At 40.1% G+C, this 27,782-nt stretch overlaps 5 protein-coding genes across 6 annotated transcripts; 2 read left to right on the top strand and 3 right to left on the bottom strand.

Annotated features, from left to right (window-relative positions):
• The first annotated feature begins 356 nt into the window (after positions 1–356).
• Positions 357–1,438, top strand: LOC134194063 (uncharacterized). The gene is made up of 2 exons (XM_062662966.1): positions 357–635; positions 916–1,438. Exons 1-2 carry the CDS (start codon positions 473–475, stop codon positions 1,161–1,163), a joined length of 411 nt encoding a protein of 136 aa, XP_062518950.1. The 5' UTR covers positions 357–472; the 3' UTR covers positions 1,164–1,438.
• Positions 1,439–1,899: 461 nt separating this feature from the next.
• On the bottom strand, positions 1,900–18,861 carry LOC134193842 (uncharacterized). 2 transcript variants are annotated; one of them, XM_062662687.1, is made up of 12 exons: positions 18,551–18,861; positions 9,705–9,758; positions 9,549–9,650; positions 8,796–8,918; positions 8,564–8,742; positions 8,424–8,506; positions 6,374–6,488; positions 6,180–6,304; positions 5,907–6,108; positions 2,408–2,470; positions 2,182–2,349; positions 1,900–2,104 (listed from the first exon to the last, which is right to left on the bottom strand). In XM_062662687.1, the coding sequence occupies exons 1-12, from the start codon at positions 18,828–18,830 to the stop codon at positions 2,045–2,047; spliced, it is 1,554 nt and encodes a 517-aa protein (XP_062518671.1). In that variant the 5' UTR covers positions 18,831–18,861; the 3' UTR covers positions 1,900–2,044. The 2 variants fall into 2 exon arrangements, with proteins under 2 accessions (XP_062518671.1, XP_062518670.1); XM_062662686.1 differs by having other exon boundaries at positions 9,549–9,758.
• Positions 18,862–20,007: 1,146 nt separating this feature from the next.
• On the bottom strand, positions 20,008–20,777 carry LOC134194279 (uncharacterized). Its single transcript, XM_062663205.1, has one exon. The coding sequence runs from the start codon at positions 20,693–20,695 to the stop codon at positions 20,207–20,209; it is 489 nt and encodes a 162-aa protein (XP_062519189.1). The 5' UTR covers positions 20,696–20,777; the 3' UTR covers positions 20,008–20,206.
• Positions 20,778–23,452: 2,675 nt separating this feature from the next.
• On the top strand, positions 23,453–24,986 carry LOC134194056 (meiosis expressed gene 1 protein homolog). The gene is made up of 3 exons (XM_062662956.1): positions 23,453–23,551; positions 24,568–24,641; positions 24,700–24,986. The coding sequence occupies exons 1-3, from the start codon at positions 23,518–23,520 to the stop codon at positions 24,841–24,843; spliced, it is 252 nt and encodes an 83-aa protein (XP_062518940.1). The 5' UTR covers positions 23,453–23,517; the 3' UTR covers positions 24,844–24,986.
• Positions 24,987–25,061: 75 nt separating this feature from the next.
• LOC134194054 (uncharacterized) lies at positions 25,062–27,038 on the bottom strand. The gene has a single exon (XM_062662955.1). It carries the CDS (start codon positions 27,012–27,014, stop codon positions 25,236–25,238), a length of 1,779 nt encoding a protein of 592 aa, XP_062518939.1. The 5' UTR covers positions 27,015–27,038; the 3' UTR covers positions 25,062–25,235.
• Positions 27,039–27,782: the final 744 nt, after the last annotated feature.

Raw genomic sequence — 27,782 nt, 5'->3', positions numbered from 1 at the left:
GAAACCAATACTTAGCCAATTTCGATGGCATGAAATGTCAAAACTACTTCAGAAACACTATGCATACCCCGCCACATCCATAAAAGAAACTCTTACTCTACTTCTATAAAAATCACATCAACAGGAGACTAGACAATCCAATATGGGATTGACAGTTCAGACATCTTTCACCTGCTAGATGCTAATTGGTTGGGGCGGCGACACGATTTGCTACAAGAATTGAGTCAAATCAAGTGGTTTGTGTTCTCTAATGAGCATCGCTATCAAAGCATGGTGATTGGCAATCGGCAATTAGCATCATCCACTCCAGCAACCAATCAATGCACGACCGGACGAGAGGAGGGGCTAATCGAATTCCCTCCGCATCTCCGTGGAAAGATCGATCGCTGCGTAAGCATGAGCTCCGCCCGCTGTTTCGACCATTCGCGTATGTTGTAACAACGAATCAGCGTCAGTTCGAGTGAAAGCAGTCATGGAGTCTGTCGTCAACGTGAAACGATCCCGACTATCGGCCTACCAGCCACAACAAGACTACACGGTCAAACCGCTCCGTTTCCTCGAGCTTCAAGGAGTTATCGACGTTCTAAACAGCTACAATACATTTGACGGCAGCGACATCATTTGCTGTATATGCGGTGAGTACCCCAAGATTTTTTTAGCTGCATGTGTGGCTTCTACTTGTCAATTTCAGGCGTGGTTTCGGGCAGTTGACAGCCGTTTAGGTACTCTTTAGGTGTGACGTATTCGATAACCATAAACAATAGGCCTAGCATTCAGTCTGTACAGTACGCACGGGCTTACCGTTTGTGTACTCAACTCGAACGACTCGTGGGTTGCGCGCGTCGCACGTGGACCCCAACGAGTCACTTCATAGCCCCACCTCCCTCATCTAATCATTTCACCATTGTCTTGTAGGAAAGCCGTACAAAAGCCGAGTCTGTTTCACCAAGCATCTCTGGGAGCACAGCATATACTGGGATCTGTTCGACGGCCACAAGAATCAGGACCGTGTTCTAGCCATCCAGGCGGCAATCATTCTCAGCAGACCATACCTGACGTTCCTTCTCGTCACCTCGCCACAAGCAGATAAGAAGAAAGAGTCATCTTCCGGCCCGTTGCAACACATTTCGACGTCGTCTCGCAAGAGAAAGAGACACTACTAAGCAACCGGAGACGAAACGCTTCACGCTCGAAGCGTACACAAGGTCTAAACGGGAAATTTGTTGACAGGTGTCGTTTTACACAAGATAAAGAGAGTGGCATACTTTTGAACTGATGTTTTGTATGGATCTTTATCTATGTAGAGTGGGACTGTTAGAGCAGAGTTTAGTAACATACAGCCTTTTGTCAGTCGAGATTTCTGATGTCATAGTGTAAATGTATACAGCACTCTAGCTTTAGCTGTAGAAAGACAATAGATATACACAGCTGATTTTTCCATGAATTGCGTAAGAGGAAGGTACACACCACCCGTTATCTGTACCACCCGCTTTTCCACCGCAACACTTAGCCTGTACTGAGGCCAACAGCCACAAGCCCACACTGTCACACTACTACACGTACACAGAGCAAAGCTCTCAAGGAGGTCCAGCAAGAAAAAACTCTGATAAATGCTGGAGACGTAAACATACCTAAGGAATCCTATCAACATGACATCCTATAACTCTTGTTGTCAACAAACTATGATATACTAATGAAGTCTGCTTTGAAAATTAAGAGGACTATACCACTCATCTGAACCTAATTCATGTATGTCTATCTCATTGTATTCTTTCTGAGAGGAGTGCCACACCTGCAGCCCCAGGACATGACTCTAACCTCAGACAACAATATCCATCATGCAACTAATGATACATTTGGGTTACTATGAAGCAATCTCCTAAACAACACACCTCCTCATGAGACAATATCATATCACCTGTTTTGGTTCTGACAAACAAACTACTATCTGCAAGCCATAGGCTTTGTACACAACTTCAGAGTTCAGACTGAGATAAACGAAAAGACCACCATGGTCCAACGAGTTAGAACTCCAACCACAGCATCACGCCATTCCCTCCAATGGCTGTATCAGAGCAAACAACATCTCTAATTCTCTGGCAATCTACACAACACATTCAGATATTCAATACTCTATATCATTCATATACTTTCTCGTGCTAATTGCAGTCACCATCATACATTTTCAGTGGAAGGTCGCTTCAGACGAGAATCAAGACATCGATTTGCTAGCTTGCCAAACTCAACAAACGAGTTATCGGGCCAATTGGCACACCTCGAATCTCGACAAGCCAATAACAATTTTGGGTCGCCATCAATAGCATCAAGAAAGTCACTCATGTAACACGTCTAAACACAGTGTAAAATGAGAATTTCTAGAAACAAGAGAAATTTCAATGTAGAATACCAAGTCATGTGTCTCTCTCCTAGGGTCGTAGGTTGGCTGTCCAGTCATAATTTCCAATAGCACCTGAAATGGAACGACAAATGACAAAAAGTTCACGATTTAGTTTCTAATAGTGTTGCCTTCTCCCCTAATCAGCCGTTCATTTTCCTGTTTCAATCTATGTACTCCAAATTTCATTAATTGATACATTTGTTTATGACTGCTCAGCCTGCCTGTCTGACCAAACTGCGTAGCTGCACACATACTCTTCCATGTTTCTTGTTTCCTGTCTTAGACCAAACCAACTAATTTTAATGCTTGAACATTTGACATGAACTTGGACAAACCGATTAAAATACAATAACAAATTAATGATCGTGAGACATTTTGAGTATGTGCAGGTTTTCATTGCACTGCATACAAACGCGAGAGAACAAAAACAAAAGACGCTGACACCATGCAGATAAAAAACCGTCATTGGACCGCATGCACCGTTAACACTTGGGGAGTCAATGATCTGTAGTGGTAGGATGTTATGTAGTATTAGGATGTATGTACTACAGTACCAAATTATTTTACAGCAAGCATAATATCATTGAGCATGCGCACATTGATATACTTTGGTCAAGCTCAAAACTGGACCAGCAAATCCAAGTATCAAGGAATGTAATTAGTCTGGCCTTATACAATTGTCAACCTACCATCATGCCAATCGCATGTCAACTCACAGGCAATATATTCCATATCTTCACCAGCATGTAGTAAGATTTCGGTAACAATGTTAATTATATCTAAATGCCAAACTGGTTACCAACAGAAAGAAGGCAAGGGTAAAAATATAGAAATGCAAGACAAACTACTCATGCAACAACGCTATCAATGTATGGTAGCTTTGACTTGTACTCTCATCTTCTGTAGGCAGTTAAAAATTAGTTCTAGAATTGTGTCAAGGTTTCAGCTCAAACTTGAAGACTGACTAATGGATCTACCAACCGCTCTCAAAGTGTAATCTGTTTGGAAGCACAACTCAGACTCACATTCTCGCAATAATACACTGCAAAAGTATTCAGTACAGAGATCAACATAATAACTTCATTTCCAAACTGTTTCTTCTCGTGCTCATCCTACATCAAGTAGCAAACAAACTGCAATCCACCTTCAAGCAAACTAGCCATGATCAATGCTTTCGCAAGCATAAAATTGCTTAGATTGGCACACTCAACCTTGCCTTGCCTCCAATTACAACACTGACTGACACAACCATGAACTTGACACTGAACACAGTGATTCACTACTGTAAATCCATAAATTTTCATAACCTAAGTTTGTAAATTTCTTAAATTTTGTAAATTGCAAAGAATTCACTAACTTATTAAACTGCTTACTAACTTTTGCAGTTCAAATATCCATCAAATACTTGGTTTATATTGATCTTATAGTCATCCTATTAAGCGGACAGGAGTAGAGTATGCTTGGCTGATTGGACTATGTAAAACAACATCCAAAAATCTCACTACTGTAACAACCACAAGCAGCAATTGCAATACTAACAGCAGTGCTTGGAATCAAAATACTACATCAAGACATTCCTGTTTGGAAACAGTAATGATCTTCATGGCTGACGACCTAATGTAGCTACTTTCAGACATAGCTCATCGTTGTACTGGTAGTACGGCACTGCATTGCTATGCTTTGAAGGTTCTTCCAGTTGCTCTCTCTTCATTTGCAAACAAATGCACATACAACTCTCTGAATGATTGTCATTGTTTGGGTTAGGCAGAAAAGGGTTTCTCGGCTCAGGGCAGCAATAAATTGGCTTTTGTAAACCAAGCAATCAAACAAACGAATTAGGTGTAGACATTGACAGTTGAGTCTTGTTGTCACTTCCCCCATATGTTCAAAACGAATGAGAGAAGTTTAGAAGCATTTATTGACTTACTGTAATTGATAGCGTGTTTACATTATTACTGCAAACTACCATGGATTGCAATCTACTCTATTTGAGTAAGGGCTCAACAACTCCTCAAGTTTCAGACACGATTTACTCAAAAATGAGAAGAAAAGATACCACATGAAAGTTTTTGAAGCTATCACACTGGCAGCACTAACCAATAACTGTGCGTAGAATGTCCCTGCTTGTTTTCATATTTCTTCTGTATAAAAAATTGCAAAACTGTTGCAAATACGTTTCAGTTCTCACAAAGCATTCAGATTCAAGACGTTGAGTTTCACACGTTTGATCATGACACATGATTTGTAATTGTTCTGTTAAAAGTCATACAGAAAGCACCTATCAGACTTGCCATCAATTGACATGGAGATGTGCAATACAATGAGAACACTTAGTCCATTCACATGTCTCACATGTCACATTAACATACACTTGCATATCTGGACATGAAGTTAGCTCTAGCAAGCGCCTTGCTCCGTATTTGAACTACTCTAGACCTAATACCAGATAGTGTTTAATTAGCCCCAGACAAATTGCAGCGTATTATTCCAATGTCACTTTCTTTCAATGTTTCGATAAAAGCACTTTGTACAAAAAGTATAAAAATAATAACTACCCTATCAGTGTGACCAAATAAATTTCTTGAAGCTTGAATTCACTGCTTCAGTTTGTGCTTGACCAAAATAAAAATAAAAATAAAATTTGATGTGCGCATACAAATGATACTATGTTTGCTGTAATACAATGACTTGGTACGTACATACATCTTATGAGGAAGCATCAATGACTCCACAAGTGTGAACAGTGCATGTAGTCCACTGAATGTTTCCACTGCCTGGTCGGTATCAGTGTCATTCGTTTTAGCATCCATTTTGTTATCTCACTTTGCATATGCTCAAAATGCCACATTACTATTACTTTTCTAGTTTTATTTCGGTTGGTCTAGCGTTCATGCAGACCTCTCAACTTTCTCTTCGCAAAATTTGTGAGGCTGTCCTTTGTAAATGACCACGCCTATTAAACATGTCCAAAGTAGGCGTGGTTAACAGCTTAGGTGCTGTCCTCGCCTTACATTTCTGTGCGCCAAGACTTCGCCTCGAACTTCCATACATTACTTTTACTACAAGTAGATATCCTGTATACCCCAGATACAAAAAAGTAGAGACGTAGCCTAGTTCAAAAAATCCGCTATGTTCGGAAAGACGAGGCTAACGGGTCTGTGCAAAGCAACAGTCAGGGTGTCTCACTGTATGCTTGTCGGGAGAAAGGACTGGCAATAGCGAGAATTGGGTGAGATTGTGAGGCATGCCTGTAAATAGTGAGTTTAACGACGAAATCATGAGAGTTAAGAGGTCTGTTCATGTCCATATATCCAGAAATAAAATTTAATTGGTCTGGCCTTGTATGTTTGATATTGTCAGTATTACTACAAAACAATTTAGTTAACAAAAAACGATTCGCCATCAAGTTGCAGTATGCCAGCATGCTGATCACGTTGTTGCACATGTTATTAACTTCACAATGCAACAATATACCAAAATATCAAAAACAATAATTATTCATGCTCACCACTCCAAAGGCATAGACATCGAGTGCAGGAGACAATTTCCCACGGATGTACTCGGGTGGTAAATATATCCCAGTCACAGCCATGTACAACGACTTTGTATTCAAATATGTACGGCTGTTTGCTTCTGACACGTCCGGTATTCTTGCAATGCCAAAATCTCCTAGTTTTGCCTTGTAGCTCTCATCCAGAAGAATATTTGAACTACTCAACCACAAAACCAACATCAGAAACACAAACTAAGAAAAAGTTGTACAACAAGTTAAAACACTTACCTCTTAACATTCAGGTGAACCATTGGATTATCAGGAAATGTGTGCAGATACAATAGAGCCTTCGCAATGTCATGTGCTACCTTCACTCGTTTCACGCAGGACAAGGATACAGTCGATTGTCTAGCCTACAAGACCGATGTCATTATAGCGGGTGTACACCTGTAACAAACAACAACAAACAGAAACAAACTCACTTTCATTGCAAGACAGTCTGATAGTGATCCGTTAGCCATCCATTCCCATACAATAAGTGGATACGGTCCTCGACGACAGTAGCCAAGTAGAGTCACAATATGAGGATGACGAATTCTAAACATGAAAACAACAAGTACCAATTAGACATCCAACAAAGGGACCACAGAATATTTTCAGAAATAATCTACATTTTATTAGTGAGTCTGATTGAGAGTCAAACCACAGAGTCAAACGTTAAATAAGGCACCATATATTGTCCATTCGATGACATTAGAATTCACATGCATGAATCAAGACAGCCACATCACATACTCATAACCAAAGGCAAAAGCTTCTGACTACCAACTAAAAGTTAATGTGCTGTTACAGTAATTATTTTAACTGTAATTATCCATTACCTTAATTATCCATTACCTTAATTAATTATTTACTTTATTAATTAACCCATCAGAGTACTCATAGATATCGCCTGGCTTTCGTTAAAATTTTCCTCTGGATACCGATTAACAATGCTATTAAAATGCATACATCTTGCTCGACTACCTTCAGCATCACACAGTTTGTATACTTGAAAAATGTAACCAAACCTATGAACATGTCCTCCACAAACTCAAACTTACCATATAAACAACACCTCCACCTCTTACCATCACAACGATATCACCCCACCCATGCCTAGACGGATGCTCCATCTTGTCTCTTTATATGCTCCTGACCATCTTATTCATGGTCCAGCCTCAGCGAAAAATATAAGCTATTAAAGGAACATTTTGGCCACATGCGCTAGTAAATTGCGCCCAGCATACACCTTTGATTGTTGGTTACCAACAATCAAATTGAGACATTTGACGCATTTGCAGAACGAGATATGCTTACAAAATTTTTTAACTGATTAAATGATAAATTACATCAGATGCGTTATAACTTTTTCGATCGAGGCTCCAACTTCTCGAATATCTACCATAGATTGCAGTTTGCAAAGCGTGCTGTTTGGTTCCGTAGCTGAAACGCTTACGCACAACTTACTCATACTTATCAAGCGAGCAAAGCTTTTCTAATGTGACGCTGTGACATCGACAGCAGTTGGTGAAGCGTGGTGGACGCCGAAACAGATCCGGACACCAATACCGCTCACCTCTTTATCCTTTTAGTTGTGTTCATGTGCGACAGACCACGTATGAACAGCTGTTTTTACCACACACCAAAGGGGGCCCTGTCGTAAAAACTGGACTCAACTGTAACTTCGCGTTGCAGTTCTTGTCACTTCCATCAGTGCATGCAGCCATTGCTTTTTGCCGCAAATGTACGTTAGGGCACGTCTCTGAAAGGTTGCGTTAACGCAAATCTCCGAAATGTCTCTTTAAATGAAACATATGCAGTAGAGGTAAGATAAAATGCCTTCACGGCTAACACAAGATTCTGGACTAACAGTAATAACCTTTTCGCATAAGCTCCTTTCCAAACTGAGCTAAGCTGAGTCAGTCCATGCCAGAGAGCCAAACCAACCCCTTTTCATACGACATTGAGACAAGCTGCACTGCGTTTTACCCAATGTTATTACCACAATTAAATAGTGAAATACGTCAAGAACATTAGTTGTATCGCTAAAAGAAAGACAAAGTCTGGCATTGCAAGTATGATGCAAAGGAGAGGTTCTGGCTACACGAGACTACAAATGGCTGTGGTTGAGCTTGGTTACTGTTCACAAGGTCAATGAGAGCCAAGCCGAGCCAAGCCAAAACTGTGATGGCGTGGCAGTTGGAGGTAGACCCTTTTAGCATGGCTCGGCTCGGCTTGACTTGGCTCTGCTCAACTTGACTCGGCTCAGCCTGTGTTCACACAATCTTTCAAAGCAAGCTCACCTGTACTGACCCGTGCTGGCCCGGTTACGACTGCTCGTTATGTTAATGAGCTATAACAATGCAAGCGGGTAGCAATATGAGTAAGCCTCACGTACCTTACCCGGAGCAACAAATATTCAGACACTATTTCTAACACTTCAATAGATAATATACTGTCTACCTATAAATTTACCTATAACTAATTTACCTGCTCAAATTCACAATCTCCTGAGCAAACGTTTGGATGTCGACTTCGGCCAAACTCTTAAAATAAACATCAGAAGGATTGGTCTGTAAACAATCAGAGTTAATTTAGTTAATTAACTTTGCCCAATAGTATGTGCTTGCCTTTGTTAGACATTTGACTGCAATAGGTATTCTATGACCTCTATGAACTCCTTTGAAAACTTTCCCGTAACCTCCTCTTCCTACCATCACACAGTTTCTGCCACTTGCCAACTGAGACGATTCTTCATTGAAACCGTCAGTTGCACATTCAAGTTCTTCATAAGTAAACTCTCTTACCACTAAAATACGTCTTATTATGCCATAGCACAGACAAAGAAAGTGAAGAAATTACGTGAGCTGCTAAAAGGTGAAGGAGGTCGACACAGATGATGGGGAGAATCTGAATACGAAGTTGACTCACAATGCTGGACTGGCTCCAAACCAGTTGAAGACAAATCACTGCTTCTCTCTGACACTGACACAATTTAATAAAATAAATCAGTTTTCACTAGTACTGAGTACATACAAACACACACTGTCGTATAAACATTGAGTAAACTGTCAATCAAACTCTACAGTAAAATGGTTCTGTAACAAGAAATTGAAAACCTGTTTAATTCTTATAAGTATTACATACATTTGCCACTATACATAACCATCATTCTAAAACCAGAAAAACCCAAATACAATTTACGATTACGATTACAATTACACGCAAAACATTCAATATGGCACTACAACAAGACCTATGAATCTCAATGTTGTTGCCAATACAAGGCTCATGCTACGTACCATGCACTAGAATGGCTCGAACATCACAATGCCGCACATTAAACTCACTACTAGACAACGCGTAACATAAGGTAACACAAACATATAGTAACACAAACATATAGTAACACAAACATATAGTAACACAGTCGTGCAGAAAGAATTTCAGTAAGCAAATTTTAGTTAATTAATTTCAGTAGAAATAACCCTGGGATGTGATCATGCACCTACTCTGAGCAGCAACTGGTATGATAAAACTATATGACTAGTAAATTATTACCAGCCCATCATATATACATGTACTTATCCATGTTTATCAATTAATTAAGCTCACCTGAGTCACCCTCTTCCTTTATTGACATGTAACTAGAGTCAGATGAGGGAGGAGTAGGATATCCATTTGTGCCATGCATCTCAAAATGACCATCATTCTCAACTGCATCAAAAAATGAAGTAAACTTAAGTTGAAAGTGACAAATGTAAATACCACCTGAATCAGACGATGAATCTCTACATACACCATTTGCAATCAAATGTGGTGAAACTGCAACACAAAATAAGTGAAATAGATATTGACAACCAACACCATCAAGACACCACTGTCGATTAATTAATACACTTTGTACCGTATAACCAGTTATTTCTCCGGACTTAAGCTACTGTGATTTGAGAAATTTAGACAAAAGTTGTAATTATTGCGAATATAATTTCTGCATTCCAAACCAGGAAGACAATAGGGCTCGTGTGTCCAGACACACATATGTACATGTGTCGGAACAGAGACCGCCCGGGGGACTGAGTGACTCACTTCAAGGATAGGCAAAATATCTACAAATTTTTATTAGTGCACTCCGTGATTTCTTCGCAGAATTCGCAGAAATATCATGATCGCAGAAATAACCGGTTATACAGAATCAGGGATTGATTACAGCACGCCAAAAAACTCCGGATTGCCCCCAAAAGATCAAGTATGATTAATCAAATCTATAGATCTGCAGATGTGAGGAAGTTGTATTAATAGTCATCTCACATTTCTCCAAGTCTCAAGCAGTTGAAACCTCATATACACATCCCAGTTGTACATGTCCTATGCGTACTGTATTGTCGCAAATAAAAGCCGATATCCAATACAAGCCGATCTTGAATAAAAGCTGAAAATCAAAAATCTTGTGCTGCGTACAAGCTGGTCGCATTTAGAAACCAATCTTTTGTTCAAGATGCACAGCACGCATACACGCGCGGTCACGTGCACATGTGTCGGCGTGTGCGTGCAGCGTTGATTGACACCAACAACGGTAACAAAGATTCAACTAATGGTCTTGAAACTGGCATCTCATGGTAATCATGTGTATATCTTAACTCTTGCTTCTGCAAGTAGATATATATACAGTTGTCATGTCTTCGCGTGTTTGGCTGGCATATAAGCCTGTCTTGAACATAAACCTTAAATATTAGCCTGAATTCCAATTTGGCTTATACAGATATAAGCACGACTTTTATTTGCAACAATACTGTAACTTTCAGCCTGATGCTAGTCTGACAAGAAACACACTCAGTCAGTGGCTAGATACTTCAGCGTAACCCTTCAGGCCAAAAACCAAATTTCTTGATGCCCGGATGTAAGACATTAAAACCAAACGCACTGACAAAAATAAAAATTGAAAAATAATAGCCATATGATGTTATACGCATACATAGTTCTCAATTTGCTGCTTACAAGTACTCGAGGTACCACCTGCTAGTAAACAATGGCTCATATGTTAAAACAAAATAAATGCACAAGGGATCGATCCTATGATCTATCATATGATCTATGATCTATGCTATTTTACATACAATAGTGTTCCGTTTACATCAAAATTTCATACATTACATGATTAAATCATTCTATAGAGATATATAACCTCAATTTGTCTGCTCCACCTCTGTTACTGTTATTTCATGCATATCACTATCTTTCTTTTCATCGTTGGTCAAACAACACGTACACAACAACAGTATCACGCACAAGATACTCACATGCTCACCCATCAAATTTATATTTCTCTGTTGGCCAAGCTCAAAATTGCCGCAGCAAATTCAAGCAACAGAAACTTTAGTTGGTTTGGTCTCAGTGACAACCAATACAATGGCATCAGTAGAAACCACATCCCTTAAATAAATAGAGCAATTTCGTTCTCAAACGTCATATCCTGAATAAATCCCATTGTATACAATGATAGGACATAACGACAGTTCAACATCAGTTTTCCATATTATGGAAAACATATTTCTGTTGTTCACTGTTGTAAATATTTCTTCTTGTGCCACTTTTTGAAGTAACTAATTTTGCAAATATAATTACAGGGCCATACCTGGCAGTCTGGAAGTGGTTCGGTTGAAAAATAGCAAGCACACACAGACGCGCGTGTGCAGACAGACACAAAAGATACTTTTTCTCGTGTTACATAGTAATGCACGTCTTGAGCGTCATCGACGTCGTAGTGAAAAGGTGGCCAGGTCTAGAATCATGCATTGAGTCTGTGCAGAGTATGATGCAGCACACGGTTAATTCTTAGACTTTCAGAAGTGTCGATCTTGTAGGAAACAAAAAGTCCGTAGGGTGATAAAGCATTAGAGGAAGGTGACAGAAAAAACACCTAGTTCCACTGCTATATGCTATACTGAGCTGTATGCGTTCTGATCTGCGGGGCTGCAGGCACTTGATATGAGGCTGTCTCAGAGTGATTAAATAAAACTTATTTAATCAACTATGCCCTACTTCAGAAGTTGCCGGGAATAATCTGTTGGTGGCTACATCCCTGAATTACAGCTTCTGTTTGTTTCTGCAACTGGTAATACCATTCATTAATTAAAGTGGCGATATCAAGAAATAACAGAACTTGCATCATGTCACGTGGATTTTGCCAGCCCTGATTGGTCGATACAGCGGGTACAAATCGTTTGTACACTGCTACCGCTGCCAAGGGCAATGCATATACCCTACCGTTGCTATGATCAACAACATAACACAACTGGTTTCAATAACATGCAGATGATTTGATGTGCCTTTAATGAGATACTAAACAACCAATGCACTTACTTAAGCTCTGTCCACACTTGCAACTGGATTGCGATAAATCCAACCCACATCGAGAGGTGGTTTCAACCACAATTGGATCGCAATCACTTGAATCCAATTAGAATTATGTGGACGTTACCTTCACATATGCTATGGGTGTAGTCGAAACATCAAGCCCAGCTCGCTTATCTTTGTTCTCGCTCACCTTGCCTCAATGTATCAATGCATTCCACAAGCAAAGAACCGACACATACACGTCGATTATAAATCACATGATATTGAACAAAAGGCAAAGGTATCGTTTTCACAGTGCAGTGTGGAAGCTCGCTAACACGATCAGATCGTGATTCTGGTCTAGTGTGAAAAGGCCTTTAGACTCCGTCTAACTAGTTACAGAATGGTTACTGGCAAACAAGTAAGAAGTAAGATAAACGTACTCACAGCTCAAAATGAAAGGTAATTCAAACCAACTAATGGCTTTGCGTGATACAAATCACCTAACCTATGTACGAATCTCGAATATCGTTGTTATTCTGCCTCGGGTGAGTGGAAGCTAATTATCTCGCTTGTAGCTGCCACTCCCTTCGGGGGAATAACAACGATATCCTCAATGTGCCCATACGATAACTAGTAATAATAGATCTGGCAAACACTTTGACAAGTAAGCCAGCTCATTTTATCTTTCATTATGCTATGCTGCAATGGCCACGCAATTGTACCGTTATGCTCAAATTATGCTCACACAGGTTAACCTAACTTGGCTCTCCTCTGTCTCCCTTCGCCCTCCCTCTTCCCTCCTCACTGACACGTCTCTCAGTCAAAAGCCTGCAATCAACAATTTGTTCTTGAAGCAAAATCAGTCTATTTACTTGTCCTTTAAAGTGTCTCTCAGTAAATGCCTTCACCACCCAGCACTTGACCAACAACAATAAAAATTGGCTAGACGGTCCAAATTGCTGTCTGTAGTCCAAACTGATGCAGAGCCCTCTAATTAGCTTTTACTATAATCACTCCATTTTGTTGTTGCTCTCCTCCTTCTCAAGTTTAGGCCCGAGTGTTCAGGTGATCATCCCGGGGGAGGGGAAGGGGGTAGGGGAAGAGGGTAGGGGAAGGGGGGAGGGGAAAGGGGTAGGGGAAGAGAACAATCTGGGGAAGAGAAGGAGCTGGACAGTCGAGCCTATCTCAAGTTAGCATATCTAGCCTCGTACCAGACCCTCTCACGCCGTCGTGCCCAGTTCCCGTATAACACGACAACGCCGGAGAGGGTCTGGAATCATACCGCCTACTTTCTTCACCTAGTGTCACCCCACGTCATCTAAGTGTCACCCCACGTCACCAATGTCAACACTCTCATGCTCTTAGTTAATTATGAAGCTACCCTTCCATCAAAGTTATGCTAGCTGTGATATCCGATTGCATACATTCACTGTTTACAGTTCGTTCCTGCACAGCTGCATGAAAAGAGACCCGCCTTGCCGCATGGAAAGAGATTCATTCACAGAGGGAGCTCGATCCTGAGTTCGATTTACGTTATCTGAAGCTGTGAGGTCCAATGTGATTCGATCAGCAATCTAGGTAGCTTGGACTAGGGATGCACTAGACGCCGCTCTATTACTGTGCTAGGCTACGAGAACAATACAAATCGGGAAGCTCGAGTACGATTCGGAACATTTGGAGCCTGGCAGAGCGTGCAGTCAGACACGGTGTTGACTTCCGCTCTAGAGTCTCTTGGAGCGGAAGTCCTCTTTCCCAGACAGGTTGGCAAATACGTAGAGCTTGCGTAGAGACAGGATACCAACACTGAAAGGAAACAAGTAGAGTACAAATGGAAGGTCAAGTCGGTTGCAAGACATTCCGTGTGATACATGAGAATAACTATTAGACTAATTGTATTAGTAGCCTGAGGCTTGGTGACATAGAGCTAGTTTGATCATTTAATAGCATAAACGGTAGGCGGTATGATCCCAGACCCTCTCAGGCGTTGTCGTGTTATACGGGAACCGGGCACGACGGCGCGAGAGGGTCTGGTACGAGGCTAAGCATATCATATTCTAGTACCACTCAGGTTTCTCCCTTTCAACCATAATTAACTAGTTGTACGGTATCCGTAGGTGCCTCGCATTCGTGAGCAACACGTCCAACCGAGTTTTCAGACTGTCTACTGAAACACCGAGTCCTAGCTAGACAATACGTATTTGCTGAAACCCTAGCTGTCATGGAAGTAAACATGCAAATTGCCTAGTAGTTTAGATTACGTCTATAGCCTGGTATAGGTAGTCGTCGTTTTGCGATCGTGATCAAGACAATTGAAATATACAGTCTAGGTAATAGCACTTCTCCAAGCAGCACAATCATCAGCATCACGAAGACTGATATGTAATGATCTGAGGTCTCTAACCTAAGGTTTAGTCCCATGTGTTGGTCTTGTTGCATTACTAAGTCTGCTGCAAAGTAGTTGTTTCTGGGGACGATTGTCACTCATGCGTAGCAGATGGCCCAGCCATTGCAACCGTTGTTTCTGTATTGTCATAGCAATAGGGTCTTCACACGCTCATTCTAAATTGTCTGAATTCTTGATTTTATTCCATCTTGAGACACCAAGAATCGATCAAATGCACCGCATGTGGAATGTATTTAAGCATTGCAAGTTTGGTTGTGTAACGGACCAAGTCTCACATCCATATAGAAAAACAGGTCTCTCACCAAAGCACAAAAATTTCATCTTTGTGGAGACTGAAAACTGCCTGTTGGTAAATACCCTTTTCTTCCAGGAACCAAAAACTTTACTTGCTTTGCTTATACGAGCATCAATTTCAGCAATGCATCCACCATCTTGGCTCATGATACTCCCCAAGTAAGTAAACTCTGTAACGTTTTCAAGAACAGAACTGTCAAAAAGAATACGTGCCTGCTCGTAACCAATGCTCAAAACTTTTGTTTTCTTAATGCTGATTTTCATTCCCCTTTTACAGCAGGACTCATGTAGACTGTCTACTAACTTTTGTAGTTCACCCGAGGTCTTCCCAATTAAAGCTAAATCATCAGCATACATAGCAGCTTTAATAACACTACTTCCTTGAGCTTTGACTCTGTAGTTCATGTAGAGACTTCCCTCTTTCCTGTATTCAATTTCTACTCCGCCAACTTTAGCTTTGTTTAGTGCTTCACATACAATCTTGTCCATGACGAGATTAAATAATACAGGAGACATAGCACAACCCTGCCGTACACCAGTTGTAACTTCAAATTCTGATGACTTCTCACCACTAGATTTGACAACACAATGTGTTCCATCGTGCATGTCAACAATCAATTGTACAACTTGTTACTCAATGCCTCTCTCTTTCAAAAGTAGTCTGAGAATTTCTCTAGGTACGGAGTCAAAAGCTTTTTCCAGATCAACAAAACAAACATGGACAGCACACTCATGTTCAATGGACTTTTCAATTAACCGACGAACCAACCATATTTGACCAATTGTTCCTCTACCCGAACGAAGACCACATTGAGCTTCTAGTAGTAGAGGTTCAACTGACTGTTTAAGTCATTCCAAAAGAATATTTGCTAATACCTTTCCAGGTACACTGAGTAATGAAATACCACGATAGTTGTCGCATATTAGTCTGTCATTTTCTTGAAAACAGGGACAAGAACTGAATCTTTCCAATCCTGTGGCACTCTTCCTGAAGACCAAACTTGTTGAAGAAGCTCAGATAGCCAATCAAAAAGCTCCGCAGGCCCAGCTTTCAGTAATTCAGCTGTTATTCCATCATTACCAGATGCTCTATTATTTTTTAATTTTTAATAGCATTGGTGATTTCTTCTTCACTGAGTGGAGCACCAGACCCAACAGAGCGTACAACCATTCCAGAGTCTATCGCAATAGGACGTCTGACATTTAATACCGAGGCAAAGTGTCTCTTCCAACGATCTAACTGATCATCGGTACAAAGTAGTTTCTGACCATGCTCATCTAAAATTACTGAGGCAGGTTGAATGGATCAAAGTTTTTGAGCTTCCTGAAAAATTCAAAATGATTGTGGTTTTTCAAGTCATATTCTAAATCAGATGCTTGTTCATGCAACCATTCTTCTTTGTCTTGTCGAACTGCTTGTGTTCGCTTGTTTGCATAAACTAACATAATGTTTCCTAGTCATCTCGTTTTCCGGACATCTCATCCAAGCGATGTGAGCCTCACGTTTCTTAGCTATCAACTGTACTGTACGCTCAGAAATCGATCTATTCTTCCTGGTTTGAACAACATTGAGGTGTTCATTTGCAGAGTCCATACTTGCACTACAAAAATCAGATCACATAGCCTCAGTCTCAGTAGATAATCTTTGTGTGAATCTAGTCATGACTATATTTCTATATTTGCCTAGAGCAATAGGATCACTGAGTATGTCTCGTGCAAAGATTTTCACTCGTCTTTTCCCACGTGGCTTCTAAAGTTTCAGTACCATCTTACTACCAACAAGTTTGTGGTCACTGTCAAAATTTGGTCCTCGTCGTACTCTTGTATCATGTATCATTCTTTGCATAGACTGCTTTACCAAAACGTAGTCTTTTTTAGACTTGGTTGTAATTTGGAATTAGGAGGATACCAAGTGGCAGTGTGTATATTCTTATGCTGGATAAAGGTGTTTGTGATTCCCAGGTTATGTGCTTGACAAAATTCTATCAGTCTAACACCATTGTCACTGGTTGACTGTAATAAACCAAACTGACCAACAACTTTTAAAACTGCCTTTCCAAGTCTAGCATTAAAGTCACCCAGCACAAGAACAAGCAAACCTGTCTTATGCATAGCAACAGCAAGTTGTTGATAAAATTCATCTTTAACTACCTCTTCGCATTGTTCTGTTGGAGCGTAACCAACAATGACATTCAAAATTCCTTTGTCAGTGAGAAAGTCAACACGCAATATCCTATCTGAGATAGGATCAAACGATTTGAGTGACTTCATCACATTATGTCTAACTGCTAGACCAACACCCCTGGAAGCTAGCTCAGGTGGTCCAGAAAACAACAGACGATAGCAGGAGTCTTCATCTAAATCCATCATGCCTGCGCCAGGTAAGTGAGTTTCAGTAATGCCACATAATATAATATCAGTTGTAATCAACTCTTTGGCAAGAAGGTCAGTTCTGCCCACACCCTTTAATGTTCGAACATTCCACACACCAAACTTGAGCAATTGATTCTTTTTCCACACCACGTCATTGATTTCTTTCCGCTTATGGTGAATGAAGAGCTTAATTAAGCTAACAGTTGAAGGGTAGTGTAAACTTGACTTGCAACTATTCTTTACCATTATATTGCATATATGATGAAATTTCTTTACATGGTTCCTCATGGAATTTACTGATGACAATATACTAGAGCAATCCAGAATAGGACATCTCATGGAATGACCAGACCATGTTATTGTGGTACCAGAAGCAGATTGGATAGTAGTCCGACTACAAACTGAGTTATTAGGGGCAGTCGGAGAGCCCTCAATAACCCCTTCCCGCGAGCACAGCCCTTGATTACCGGGTTGCCTCTCAATTTTCGGAGCCCAGTTCTATTCCTGGCGTCACTGGCTCTTTCCCCAGCGCCACCCCTACGTTTGTCCACACACGAAGGAAAGCGCTCTATTCTGCGTTTAGTAGCAACATATGTTTTAAGTGACCAGCTTACTAGGCTAGCGCACCCTACACACACACACACACACACACACACACACACACACACACACACACACACACACACACACACACACACACACACACACACACACCAAGAGCTTGATGGAGAGCCATATAGGACCATGCCCCTTTCTGTTGTGCGACCCCAATTAGAAGCCTCGCTACCCTCCGCAATTAATGTTCTCAACCACATTTCTCCGTTTTATGCTTCTTATGGCAAACTGTTTCTCTTCCTTGATACGAAGTAAGCTCTAGCAGGATAGTCTGATACTGTGAGGGTAAGTTATTCCATGCAGTCCCCATTCCCCTTCTTTCCCAACTCCTGCGGAATGGCGCATAACTATATCCACACAGGAAATAGCAATCTTACTTGAACGGAATGCTCTAGAGACAACCATAAGTCTACAACACAATGCGTTTGAAGAACCAGACTATTGCACCGCAGCCTGAGAGAAAGTGAAAGAGTACGTTACTGTCTTGAAAAGTCTACAATTCTAACATTCAGTACTGACCCTATACCCTAAACTCCCCAAGAAACCAATGCAAACTACCTAACAAGCAGTCACCAGTCAAGAATTTCCTCACCGAAATCTCTAATCGTCTGCATGCCGCTTTGCTGCCCAATGTTAGCCAGAAGTTGCCAAACTACGTCTGTGGTGTAGTTCCTTACACCAAAGTTGTCTAGAACTTCTGTGGCTGGACTTCGTCCCCTTAACAGCTGCAGTTCAAAGTGCTTGATTTCCACTGTGCTGTAGCCCATCACAGTCGCTAGCGCCTTCCAGTTCTGGCCGTCACCTGCTGAGTCCAATATTTTGCTCAGTCTTCCTTTGGCTAAAGACGGAAGTTCACGAAGTAGAAAACTCATGGCAAGTAAAGCAGACTAGTGTCTAGCTGCGCAAAATTCAAGCATGCGCAGTAGTCGGCGAGAATTTCGAAGTTGTTTATATCAATATTCCAAATCAGGCGGGTAAGTTTGACTTGCGGCTAAAGACAGAGAACTTTTTGTAGCGCACGCTAGCAAGAGTGATTGATTCGCGTAACACATCTACAATGTGCACGTGACATTGGTTTTCGCTTGATCAGTGGCAGCGTGCTGTCTCCCTCATCTGTGATTGAGTGTAAAAACGAAGCTTGCTGCTTGAGGACTGGGGCTCGCTTGGTCGTGATGCGAACTAGAAGAGATTTCGATTGCACACAACTTGGATGAAAGTACACACGAAGTGTGCTCGTGTGCGTGTGCGTGTGTGTCGTGTGGTGTGGTGTGCGTGTGTGTGTGTGCTTGTGTGCGTGTGTGCGTGTGTGTGTGTGTGTGTGTGTGTGTGTGTGTGTGTGTGTGTGTGTGTGTGTGTGTGTGTGTGTGTGTGTGTGTGTGTGTGTGTGTGTGTGTAGTTGTATAAAAGGAGTGATTGGCTACGTGTGCATCATTAGAGAATACTTGTGTGTGTTTGTTTAAATATTACGTTTAAATATTGTACCATATAATTGTACTATGGCAATGAAGTGGTGCATAGGAAGGTGGGTTAATTAATTAGTTCATAGCTATAGACATGCAATAGCAATAGTGTATCTTTAGATAGCTATTCTATATATACCCACTGTCATACCCAAAACTTTCCCAAGCTAGTTATCTTACTGGTCCCAGTCCCAAAACATGTAACTACCATACAGTTACAGAAAATTCCCAACAGCCATCAATTAAAGTCCATGTGAAATCTACTATGTAGTCTACATGCATACAGTATACACACAGTATGTTTGTAATCTCAGATTCTGCTACAGCTTGTAGCACTCCAGTGTCATTGGTGCCAATATTAACCGTCAACTATATCCTGGGTAGATGTCACACGCTGACTTTTGTTGCTTAATGTTTTACTCTATAAATTTGGCCACCTAATTCTAACTGCCTAAGAACTGTCTTTTTCTAATTCCAATTTGTTATGTAATTGTCGTGCTTTCAATTACAACACATGTGTTCACAAGATTCAAGAAGACACTGTTTCATTACTGATAAAAATTAGGTGAATTTCACACCTTGTGGAGTAACCATATTACAGTATCAGTGCTTCTGTGTTAAGTAACAACTTTGTCTTAGCGGGATGCTACAAACAGTGTACCAGGGCTACAAACTATAATCAGTCTCTGATTATTGCAGTATTGAAAAACCTTACAAACGTTGCCAAGTAACTACATCTCTTGATTCTTTGTAGCAGAATCTGTTCTGCAGGTACGGAAGTGACGTCGCTAATCATTGTCACTATTGGTTTCATTGTCACTGATCCTACAGACCTCATATTCTTTGTCTTCATCTGGCAGCTCAGGAAACTGTAAAGTTTGCCCGTTATTAGTGCATATGCTGTCATAATGACAACCAGTGTGTGCTATTTCAATATGACCATTGGTGTACAACAGAGACAGCTGTGGCAGTTGTGATGTGTCGGGTACTTGAGGACTGTAGGATGGCTTGAAACAAAGCCACTTGATTTGTCTAGTTGTGGGATGGGGAGAGCACACATACACAGGCATTTGGTAGCTGTCACTCGCTGCCTGAATTTCAACCTGTGTTCCCCACACTCCTAGTTGATGAATGGATTTTTGGTGTTGTTGAAATGTTGTTGTTTCAGAAGGAATATAAAATTGTTGGTATCTGTCATGGTTAAGCACTATGACACTTGCAAGAAGTTCCCTAAGCTGGTGGTGAAGGGTATCTGTTCCAAAGAGTTGTTTTGACATAGCTATGAAGAGGCAGTTACCATCTCTTTTACTGCAGATCGTTGTCTGCCCTTAGAAGCTAGAAATCTGTCAATGTGAATTGTCCACATTCCTAGCTTCTTGTTAATTGGACTTTGAATGGCCCTCTCTGGTATACGTACTACTCTTCCAGGACATGGCAGTATGCTCTTGTTCAGAACACCCTAGCATAGGCATATGTACAACAATGACTTATTGGTATTCTTATAGTGTGTTAATTACCTCAATGATTTTGTCATATGTTGTATGCTCTGTTGTGGACTTTGTTATGGTGCCTGTCCAATTGAAATCACAAAATGAGCAGTACATATAAATAATATGTTATGACAGAATTAATACTGTAAATGAAATAGTTTTGAATTTCGTAAATTTTGCCAGGACTGGTGAATTTTCCAAGTTAATAACTTGCTGAAGTTGTTATCGACAACTTACAGACAGTCAACATCAACATATTAGTATACTGAATGTGTTAAAACCATGGGGTTGTTTGTGCATAGGTGTTGTGTTTGGCTTTCTACGACAAAACACATGCAAAACAAAGTGGGTTTGGGAGACATTCTCAGTAGTCAGTGATGATCGTAACTGTGGTTATAGCTGACGATATTGATATCGTGTCTCTATGATTGAACAAGGCATTTCATATCGAAGTCCTTGAATAGCAGTCACAGGCAATGTCAGTTTTGCCAAATTAAATTGATTGTGAAAACAGTTTGGCTTCAGATTGCTAAATGTATTTGCATGCAAAATGAATTGATTTAATTAAGTATATATATATATATATATATATATATATCATATATAGCCAAATATATATTTCAATACAACCAATCTACGATACAGGCAAATCCTATGAACTAAAATTACTGTCATTATTGTCTAACAACAATCTACTGAGAATCATGCGTGCATTATACGACCACAAGTTGACTGACAATTGCTGCAACAAATTATTTAAAGACTGACTAAAAGGAATAGTATTAACAGAAACAGTTTTAGATGCTATAGTCTTCAATGTATCCAAGCTGACATCCAACCATGACCCAAATGATTCAACTGCAAGTGGAAAGAAGAGAGCACCAGATGAAAACACTTGGGTGTCGTACTTCATACACTTTGAAATTTCTCCTTCTAAAGCTGCAAAACCAGCGTTGCTTGCTGAATGCAACACAAATCTTTGCTGGAACGAATTACACGCGGTTGCATCAAAATAAGCCGGACGGCCAAACAAAAAGTTTGGATGATAGACATCGCCAGGTCGACTATAGTTCTCTGAAGAAGATCTTTGTTTGCGTTGGGTTCGTTTATTGTGTACTAGCAAAGCTTGAAAACTGACATCTCTCAAAGCATCATGACGTCTAGAACGTAAAGAAATCTTCTGGCAACCAAGAAGATGATCACCAAACTTATTCAATACTTATACATATATATATATATATATATATATATATATATATATATATATGTAACAGTGAGCTGTGCAATGCAATGATGTTCTATTTTTGAAGTTCCATGTGATTTAATTTGCCTCTTTCCTCTGCTCTTGCTGACATGAGAACCAGATCTATTGCGTGAGTAACAATGAATAGTATTAGCCTTGGTTCTCTTGGAACCACTTGATTTGACAATTGAAGATTGATGATCTTTTTCAAGTTTTTCATATCATAGTTTGAAATCTGTAAACAAAATGATATAGCTATAACATATTGGTAGGTTATACACAATTATCAAGAGTGTACAATTGAACAGGTGTGAGACCATAACAATATAAAGAATCAGAATAGTACGCATAAGTATTATACAGAGGCAGACATGCAGCAGTGGTATGCCGGTGTGATTGAATGTAATGTACATTATCTTTGAAGACATATCGAGGCTGTAGCTAGACCTGTATGCAAAGTCTTCTGTAAAGACATCATTGCTGTGCATATCTGAAGAGTGGACATACACATGCATACGCATACGTACATACATATAATGACAGAGTACAATTGATATACTACAGTACATATGCATGTGCACACACCTTAGTCCACACACACACACACACACACACACACACACACACACACACACACACACACACACACACACACACACACACACACACACACACACACACACACACACACACACGAGGCTATTTGTTTTAGAGGAAACAGGAATGTTTAACTTAAGATTAAGTCACAATCACACAAATTGATAAAATTGTACTGTTGTAGGAAACAATCCAGAAAAGGTTTTGAAGGTGGTGAATTTCTCAGTTATTTTCATCCCATGTGCTTGCTTTCTAAGCTGCAACATACGTGTACAGTGGAAAGTGCAATTGTTTTCTTGACAGCGCATGGCAGGATCATTTCCAACACTCATTGTTTATCAAAAGGGCACTTGATCACAACCTAGACTCTAATAGTGTAGGATAATGTATGTGCAGGTCAAATGTTGTGACTCCTATACTAGGAGACACTTACACAGACGATTTTCAAATATGCTACTTTAATTAATGACTCAGCTCTTCTACTGCAGACACCTTGACTTGTTAGACTACAGGTGTGATAATCATAATATGTACTACAGAAAGTTTGTTCTTCGCGCGAAAACAAGTGGAAATACGGGTTTTTAGTTTCGCGCGAAATGGATTAGGCACATACTGTACACTGTGCAGACAGGTTTGCTGACATTATGCCATCTGGTGCACGTGCATGCCATCACGTTTCTGAGTGTCACGTGCGTTAGCGTGCGTTACAGCAGAAGTTCTCTGTCTTTAGCCGCGCACGTCTGACTGCCGTGCCTGACAACAGCTGAGCATGACGTTGATTTGGAGTCCAGAAGCAGAAGAAGGTACGTTTTGTTTATAACATGAGTTAGGTATGAAGAGAATGTGATTAACTAATTTATTGCTCACAATCAGTTGTAGTGTCTCTTCGATCTTTGGGGGTGTCATCGGCCTTGCTCGCTTGTCTTCGTATCTGTCTGCACTCTATACACGTTAACAATTGTTTCGAAGCTGTTTCCCCAGAATCAAATGCAACGCGTCAGTCAAAATACGCAAAGCCGCGGTAGCGTGCGTTACTATGCTCCATTTCTCGTCCCTGCAGTTTGCTACATTGTCATTGTCTCTCTCTTGTTTGTGCATATATTTTTTTTCGCAACTGCTACGTGTTTCTGGAAAACTTTCTAAACAGATCTGCCTGTTTGGCTGTCTCTGAATACAATCTGGTGTTTCGGATCTAGAAATGATATTGGAATATTTTGTCTATTCATTTGCCTGTTTGTGTGATTGTCTGTAAAAGACAAATTCACAATTATACGGGGAGGGGGGGGGAGAATATTGGGCATGAAGAATATTGGGCATGAAGAATTATCAAAGAACTGTACAGTACATGTAATGCAGTAGTACATTTAATATTTTTGAATGTGTTTCTGTCTGAATGTTTGTCTGTTTCAAATTTTTAGAATATTCTGAAGAGTTTTATCTCTGCCAGTTGTGAATTGATATTGATCTTTGGAATATTAATTAAATTGAATTAACTTGGATGAAATTTCTGTAAAATTTGTTTTTTCTGAAAGGTGTTACTTTGGCTAATGTTACAATACTTCAGATCAGATAAGTTTACATAATCAAGAGCTAATCTAATATACCTGAGGCTGAGCAGTCGTTGTTACTTTCTAAAATGTGTCAAGAAAATGACAGTCTAAGACTCTAGTGCCAAAACGTGTTACATGTTTTCAATTTTGCAATTTTTTTATTAAATAAGTGTTTTCTATTTTCTGAAGAACGTGATATAGGTGCTACATCTTCTACCAGGTTTGTGTCATGTCTGTCTACTTCCTAGTATATGTTTTATTGTTTGCAGCCTATCGCATACATTTGGCTGGCTATGACAATCTTGAAGATTATTGCAAGCAGAAGAATGTCAGTGCTGATGAAGTAAGTACATGTTAACTGAATAGTTGCTCTAATGTAACGACTGCACAATTCTTGTCAGATTGAGCGATGGGAGAAAACAGGTTTTATCAAGAAGTTGCAGAGAACTGATGGGACATATTACTACTACAACCAAGACAGAGAATGCAAAGATGAAGATTTGATTAAAATCAAGTCAAAAGTTGCCAGAGTTCCTGAGAAGTGACTTAATGCTAATTGACAATGTTGGGCTACGGTGATCTTCATGTTGTAGAACTTTAGTATTTTGACTTGCATGTACAGATTCTAAGTACGGAGTCAAGTAGAAAATTAATGATCATTATTATCAGTGTTTATTAGTTTGGACATGTGGGGTCTTTAATTACTTTCGCTAAAACTAAGTCATTGTTTACATTGCATCATAAAGTTTTGTTTGATCTCTTTACTTAAGTTTAATGAAGATTGGTTATGAAAAATATATTGTTTCAGTTTAGATAATTTAAATGTAACATTATACAATATTCCACATATGACAAATACAGTAGCATAGCGTTAATAATAATGTAGAAAAATGCATTGTCTAGATAACAAATGGTCTAGAAAATGAGCTCAGATAGTTTATGGATTATTCGTAACCACTTTCCACACTATTGGCAGGACAGGTGTGATGCAGACAAGCAACACTGTGGTAAAGACAGATATGGGTAGACACCAGAACACTGTGAATCGAGGCTCATGATCCAAATCAATTGAAACAATAGTCACAAGTCGATGCCATGTTCTGTATTCTCTGACCATGAGACTTTTTTCAGCTCGACGTTCATAGTTGATTCGTGATATTTCAACTACCAGCTTCTTCTGCAGTCTTGGCAGTTTGGAAACACAGTAGAGAGGATAAACATAGAACCAGACTAGTTGAGTGACAAATATTGTAGTGTATCGAGTTGCTTCTGGAGGAATCCAGCAAGTGTCAATTTTATTTAATGGAGATTTTAGCCAGTAATGGAAAGCGACCCATTTGTGTACTACTAACCAAACACAAACATTGAGCCACAGTAACATGGTAAAATAGTACACCGACAAAATGCCACGCTGGTTTTTTGATGATTGATGCAAAGTGCTTTGAATTTTTTTGAACATTTGAACTGAAGTGTCACGCTCTTCTTTTTCAAGTTTTCTTGTAGATATGCAATTTGAGAATGCTTTTAGTTCAGTCTCATGGAGTTTCACAATGAATAATATTGTTAAGAAGAGAGGCAGTGAGATCATGTTAAATAGAATGTACCCTCCTACTTCAACTGGAACTGTGCTGTTGAGCAGACCAAGTGTGTCGTTATACAAATGATGATTACACTGTTGCATTGAAGCTAATGCTGGGATAATGAAGACTCCTGGTAGCATAATAAACACAATGCTGACTACAGCTGTATAGGTCATGTATCGACTGATTGTATTCCATTCAGACTGGTCATTTCCGACTACTTGGGTTGAACATTCTTTGATGACAAAGTGAATATTACCCTTGTAACATTCCCACATTCCCAGCACGTAGAACACTAAGTATCTTATACCTTGCACAATGAAATAGACGTGACTCAGTCCAGGAGGATTTCCCAGAGAGAATGCGAATCCGTGTTTTCCTAGAAATGGGCAGTAGACGATGTAGAAGATGTAGAACACAGCTAACAAGAAGAATGCTAATTGTCCTAAAATTTGCCTCCAAAAGACACATTTGTCGAACTCTTCCTTTTTTGCAGGATTCCCTTTGTCTACCTCTTCTTTTTTTGCAGGATTCCGTTTGCCTAACTCTTCCTTTTTTGTAGGATTCCCTTTGTCTAACTCTTCCTTTTTTACAGGATTCCAGAGAAAGGACAAAAGGGAAATCAAGTAGAACATGCGTTGATTCATTGCAATTTGCTTATCTTCGTATTCACCATTCATATAGAGATCAGAATCTGGAGTTCTTCGCAAAGTGTTGGTGGAATCTCGCGGAGTGTTGGAATCTGGCCGAGTGTTGTCTAGTTCATGAATTTCTTCACTGGACGATGAGGAAGAAAATTGGTTCTCAGTTGACAACAGTTGTCTTGCGTCTGCGGCACGTGCACGTAGTTCTATGTCATCTTTGTCAGCGTTGGCAAAGTAGAAAGACAGCTGTTTGTCTGGAGATAGATCAGTATTCTTACTTTCCGAGTACAGTTTACCTATTCTTACTTGTGATCCAGTCTGTCGGTCGTAGCAAGATTGAACTGCTTGATGCAAAAGTGCAACATCATTGTCCAGCTGCATCCACCTCGTTATAATTACTCCATTCACGTTTACTTTGAACAACCGCCCTCCTGTGGGCCATGAACAGGGCCCCTCGTTGCTGGGGATAAGTGGTTCTTTTTCTTCACTCATTCTGTTGTCTCGAATTTCTATTGGAAAGTCGTATTTGTTGTCGGGGTGCAGCCTGTCTCGTTAGGGTTTTAGAATGACGTAACTCTGTGCCCTTTAATTAATGCATACTCAGCGTTTCTGCTTGGTCTCGCGTGATCACTATTCACATGACATGAGTATATTCATTGAAAGTTGCTAACTACATATACATGAGAAAGGTTCGAAGCTATTCGCAGTGATCGCGGGTTTTCTCTGCGTATTCGAGGCTTTACTAGCCAGAGCGATACTCTTCGCTACGTTTAGTCGAGATGTGTTCTCTCGTTTAGAGGCGTATAGTAGTCGCGTCCTGTTCGAAGCGAGGGCCAAGCGATAATATTTATACAGCAGAACTCAAAAAGTCCTTCATGAAGTCGTTTCATCGGAAGATCACTAGGCTGTATTTTGGTGAAGGATGCTGATGACGGCAGCAAGACAACTACAAATGTATACCGGTACAGACATCTATAGTGATACATAAACGCTAGGGTCATTTGGTACCGACATATCTATCAATCTCTGTATTTCTATTCTTAATTAACCGTTTACCGTTTCACTTGTTAAGCCTAAGTTAATTGTTCTGCGCTGCTAGTGTCTTATGATATGTATAGGTTCCCTCTACTGCCGCTACAGTTGTCAAGGTTTTGTTCTATTCTAATTAGTTAATGAATTAATAATTTATTGCAGAAATAGTCAAAATCCTTGATTTAGAGACACTTACGGCATACTTGTAAAATTTCTTTGAGACATACA

Source organism: Corticium candelabrum, chromosome 18 (assembly GCF_963422355.1).
Source record: "Corticium candelabrum chromosome 18, ooCorCand1.1, whole genome shotgun sequence".
NCBI classification, from domain to species: domain Eukaryota; kingdom Metazoa; phylum Porifera; class Homoscleromorpha; order Homosclerophorida; family Plakinidae; genus Corticium; species Corticium candelabrum.
Note: the sequence above shows the minus strand (reverse complement) of the source record. Positions and strands in the feature narration are given on the sequence as shown.